The 5,771-nt window shown below is 36.1% G+C and overlaps 1 protein-coding gene across 1 annotated transcript; it reads left to right on the top strand.

Moving 5' to 3' along the window:
- The first annotated feature begins 1,719 nt into the window (after positions 1–1,719).
- LOC120576086 (uncharacterized) lies at positions 1,720–3,430 on the top strand. Its single transcript, XM_039827065.1, has 3 exons — positions 1,720–2,185; positions 2,777–3,169; positions 3,423–3,430. The coding sequence occupies exons 1-3, from the start codon at positions 1,720–1,722 to the stop codon at positions 3,428–3,430; spliced, it is 867 nt and encodes a 288-aa protein (XP_039682999.1).
- Positions 3,431–5,771: the final 2,341 nt, after the last annotated feature.

Below are 5,771 nucleotides of genomic sequence, written 5' to 3'. Positions count from 1 at the left end.
CATTGGTGGTTGAAAAGGATGGTTAGGGGGTAGTCTCTCGCAGACTTTGATTCTCATTTCTGACATGTTCCCTATCCTTTCATCAACACTAGGGTTCATTGGCTCATATGGAATGGTTTGAGTAGGCTTTTTGTGGAGTTTGGTGGATGGTGAAAGGCCTTTATTTATGGTTGAGTATATTTGGCCTAGGGGTACATCATCTAAATCTAAAGAAGATATAGATGAGGTGGATTAAAACTCTTCTTTCTTCCTCTTTCTATGAATTTTCTCTCTTCTCCCACTTGCCTCTTTTCTCTCAATTGTGACAAATGAGCTATTTACCTAATTTTTACTAAGACTACTTCAATTATATACTCTTCGGCTTAGTAACTTTCTATCACTCATAAAATATTACTACGCAGTTGCTTCTTTTAAATCCTCACTATTACTCATACACCACTGTTATATTAAGGCTTAAATATGTATTTCATCCTTGTAATTAAGGATCGTTTAAAAATTGATCCATGTATTCGCTAATCCTTGCAAACTAGCCTTGCAATCATTAATCATTTAAAATTTCGTCCTTTGACCAACTTAATCACTGCCACGTCACTAATTTGATGACGTGACAATCACTGTCACACATGAAATTCCAATTTTGCCCTTAAGAAGAGGACAAAATATTGAAGAAAGAATTGGAAACCCGGGGGTAAAATTGGAATTTCATGTGTGGCAGTGATTGTCACGTCATCAAATTAGTGACGTGGCAGTGATTAAGTGGGGAGAGGGACAAAATTTTAAATGATTAAACAATGCAAGGGTAAATTGTCAGGATTAGCGATTACAGGGACCAATTTTTAAGCGACCCCTAATTGCAAGGATGAAATACATATTTAAGCCTTATATTAATTACCCTAATTTACTACTAACTGTGCTAAATGATCTTACGCTCCCAAATATTTGAAATACCGAACATTCTAAAATTACCAAAATGCTCTTACTCTTCAAATGACCAAAATACCCTTATTGCCTAAAAAAACTCCACTAATCCCCAAATCAAGCACATCAAATAAGCAATTAAATAAATACAATAAACAAATAATTAATCCTAGCGAAAATCGGGGTGTTACACCTTTTGCTCATAACTTGTCCTTACTCAGATTTTCTCTCTGGGATTTGAAATATGAGGCCACTTACTCCTTTTCTGCAACATTTATCAGCTGACCATAGTCTTCAGTTCGAAGGTACATCTTTCGAACGAGAGCTGCATCTTTCTATATCTTCAATCCTGCAATTGAAAAACACACTGAAACAGACACAAATGTTAAAAAAATAAAAATAGAAGTGTGAACCCTCCCTTTATTGAGGGTTGCCTCCCTTAAGCGCTTCTTTATTGTCATTAATTTAACAAATCAACACCCAAGTTAGGGTGGATAATATGATAAGAAGAATATATCCTCCTTCCTTTTCTTTCCATTTGGTAGAAATCCCATATACTTAAGATATGGTAGCAAGTGTTCCCACTCCCCTATAACAGGACCATTGGAACATGATTTCTCCATATCTTGAAGTGTTAAAAATTCAGTTTGAGGAGGTGATGATAGTCAGTCATACACTATTTTTAAAGTCTTTTTAATTAAGTTTTAGTCTACTTTTATTAGTTTAACATTTATTTTAGAGTCATTTTAAATTTTCTTGTTTTTGTTAGCTGCAGAAGGGTTAAATATCTTGATGAAAGCTATGGTTGAAGCAAATGTCTTTACGGGTTACAGTGTGGGAGGCGCTAATTCTGTAGTGGTGTCTCATCTTCAATTTGCTGACGATACGCTCTTGATAGGGAATAAAAGTTGGGCTAATGTTCGTGCTTTGAGGGCTGGTCTCGTTTTGTTTGAAGCTATGTCTGGATTGAAAGTTAATTTCCATAAAAGCTCTCTGGTTGGGGTCAACATTAATGCCTCTTGGTTGTCTGAGGCGGCTTCTGTGTTGGGGTGCAAAGTGGGTAAAATTCCGTTTCTATACTTGGGCCTCCCGATTAGAGGTAATCCGCGCCGGTTATTATTTTGGGAGCCTATTGTTAATTGTATAAAGTCTAGATTGTCTGGTTGGCATAGTAGGTACCTTTCCTTTGGTGGTCGCTTGATACTTCTCAAATCTGTCTTGACTGCGCTTCCTGTCTATGCACTTTCCTTTTTCAAAGCTCCGTCAGGTATAATCTCTTCTATTGAATCCTTGTTAAATAATTTTTTTTGGGGGGGTTGTGAGGATAAAAGAAAGATTTCTTGGGTTGGTTGGAGTTCTTTGTGTTTGAGGAGGGAGTATGGAGGGTTGGGTGTTAGGAGGTTGAGAGAGTTTAACATTGCTTTGTTGGGGAAATTGTGTTGGCGGCTGTTAGTTGATAGGTGAGGTTTGTGGAGTAGGGTGTTGTTGGCTAGGTATGGCGTGGAGGATGGGGGCCGGAGTTGCTCTTCGTGGTGGAGGGAGATTGTTAGGATTAGAGATGGGATAAGTGAGGGTGGGGAGGGCTGGTTTTCAGGTTGTGTTAGGAGGAGGGTGGGGGATGGAGCTGATATCGATTTTTGGCGAGATTGTTGGTGTGGTAGTGTTCCGTTGTGTGTGCGTTTTAGGCGGCTTTATGATTTAGCTGTCAATAAAGTTATTTCAGTGCGGAACATGTTTTTGTTGGGGGTGGAGGGTGATGGGGGGGCGTGGCAGTGACGGTGTCGTTTATGGGTATGGGAGGAGGAATTGTTAGTAGAGTGTAGGGATTTATTACTGACAGTTACTTTGCAGGAAACAGAAACAGACAGGTGGATATGGTTGCCGGATCAGATTTCTGGTTATACTGTTCGTGGTGTATATGACTTGTTGACATCACAGGAACAACCTCATGTTCATCAAAATATGGAGTTAATTTGGCATAACCAGGTTCCTTTAAAAGTTTCTATCCTTGCTTGGCGACTATTGAGGGATCGTTTACCTACAAAATCAAATTTGGTGGAACGTGGGATTATATCTGTGGAAAATCGGTTTTGTGTAACGGGATGCGGGCAGGTTGAAGATGTGAATCATTTATTTTTGTCTTGTCCAATTTTTGGTGCTTTGTGGCCTTTGGTGCGGGCTTGGCTTGGTGTCGAAGGGGTCGATTCTCATACTATTTCAGATCATTGTGTGCAATTTATTGAATATGCAGGTGTTTTGAAATCGCGTCGATCATTATTTCATTTGATTTGGTTTCAATGTGTATCGGTTTTATGGAAAGAACAAAATGATAGGTTATTTCAGAATTGTCAAAGTTCTATATCACTATTGTTAGATAAAGTAAAATCAAATACATTGTGGTGGTTGAAAGCTAGCAACATAGTCTTTATTTTTGGTACACATAGTTGGTGGTCGAGCCCGCTTCTATGTATGGGCATTGACTATCTTTGATGTAATTTTGACAGGGTTGTAATCTTTTTGTGATTGTTTTGGCATGTCTTGTGCTTCAACAATTACAATGTTCATAGTAATATATTCCATTTTTGTGTCTTAAAAAAAAAAAAAAGTCAAATAGTGTAGTTTTATTATTATTGGTCAATTAATATGGTTAGTATAGAGAATAAAACAAAAACATGGGTGTATGAATTAATGTGATTGGCCAAGGAAGTGCTAAACAAGTTGAAACAAAGGAAAATATTGCTATGGTTGCAACAGAGGTGTGCTAAAATTAATTGATAAATCAATTTGGGCTTTTGACCCAAGAGGCTTTGTTGACCGAGCATGAGCATCACGGCAATTGGAGAAGAGGTTTCCAACTAGGCCATAGGATTATTATATATTGAAAGGCATCAGCACAGAAAAAAGATATATAGCCGCACAGGAGTATCACGTTTTGGAGGCAGCATCACATTTTTTTGGAACCAAGAGTTGGTTTCTTTGAGACATAGCATTTTTAGAGAGAAACATAAAGCAAGGTAGTTAAGAGTAGATTTAACCCAAGATTTGTTGAGACATCATGGATCTAGACATAGAATCTTCATCTCTTTTCTTCATCCTTTGTAAAGCTATCATAGACATATGTAGTTACATCTACTCTTGTGGCTTTGAGGTATTCAAACAAGCTATTACGTAAACTCTTGATCTTTTAATACATGGTTCTAGCTTATTTATTCAATATTGTTGTTATTCTTGTATTTAATGCTTTATTGAGATTCAAAATGATATTGAAAAATGCTTTTGAATCTAAGAAATAGAATAACAATCTATCTTAAGTTATCACTCTAGACATAGATGTTAATCTTTGATAATCACTTATAATCTAGAACTTAATGTTTTTGGGTCGTTTAATAGATTGAGAAATCGTCGATTAAACGATCTAATCGACTTTGTGATTGTGTAATAGTTTGGGATATCGAGTTTTAAATAGTCCCTTGGAAATCACGACACAATTTGGACACGAATGATGATGTTGAGTGATTGTGATAATATCGTTTAAAAAGTTAGAATCCGTTATTTGATCGAGAGGTTGCAGTTGTTACGCTTGGTTGAGTGTCTCTGACCCCAAGCGGAATGACCCTATCTCTTCTCTATTTATTTTATGTCAAATAGTTTATATAGGTTTACACAAACAAACATTTTAAATCCATACACTTAGAACAATATTGATTTTTGAATGGCTTGAATATCATGCTAGTCCCTATGGAGACGATATACACAAAAATACTTACTTTTGATTGATAGAAAAATACTACATCAAAATGGCGCCGCTGCCGGAGACTGGCGATTAGATATTTTAAACATCGCGACAATTTGTATTGTTTTGAGCATCTATATATATTCTGTAAATATTTTTCGCTATTGTATAGTTGTTTGCACTAACCCCTCTTTGGTATACAAAGAAAAATTTCTTGTTAGTTATATCCGTTTCAGATTGAAGTAGTGATGATGGTTGCAGAGAAAAAGGAAGAGTTGATTAGCAAGGAAGAATTATGTGAACAAAAGAGGAAGAATGTATTTCTATTTGGTAAAAAAAAAAAGTGAAAAGATGGACACAAAAAAAAAAATCAAAGTCCACATCAGTTTCTTTTTTTTCTTCCAATAAATCGTATTTGTCAGTTGTGTCAGTTGAACTTTTAATTGTTGTGTTATTTAGTTGGATAACTCAGTGTACCCCCTGTTAGGTAATTGAATCTAAACTTGTTTATTATTGATGGATTTGCTTGTTTATTGACTTTTTTCAGTTTAGTAACAATTGTGTAGTCAAGAGGTATTCCAGAAGTTCATAAGGAGGCAGTGACTTGAAATTCAAAGGCGAAGTGTACGACATATGTGATAGGTAGTCACAACTCTCAGAAATCTAACACTGTAAGGTTCATAGCCAAATTTTATTTTTCAATTTACTTATATAGAATGTTCCGTGCAACTACATTTCTAGAACTTGCATTGTTTCTTTATTATTGATTGGTCTTTGTCATTTACACATTGAGGCGAAAGTGCTTGGTCCTGTGAGCCTTTGAAGCCTACCCTTATTTAATTTGAAATTATCCTTTTTGAAAGACAAATTGAGCCGGTATGTTTAGATCTTTTTGTTCGGTGACAAACTACATATTTAGCCTAGAGACTTTTAGGATTTAACCCAAAATGTTATATTTGAGTTAGGCTGAGTAGGGTGTTGCTAAACAATGAGTTTGGGGTTGCTTTTGGAATTTGCAACCAACTAAGTTTCTGGTGGGGTACTAGAGAACAAAGAACAGAGCATGAAAAATATACACAAAAATGGTGTACTAAAAAAACAAAAAGAGAGAGCAAACGAG

This window comes from Medicago truncatula, chromosome 6 (assembly GCF_003473485.1).
Source record: "Medicago truncatula cultivar Jemalong A17 chromosome 6, MtrunA17r5.0-ANR, whole genome shotgun sequence".
NCBI lineage: Eukaryota > Viridiplantae > Streptophyta > Magnoliopsida > Fabales > Fabaceae > Medicago > Medicago truncatula.
This window is presented reverse-complemented; position numbering and strand designations above follow the sequence as displayed.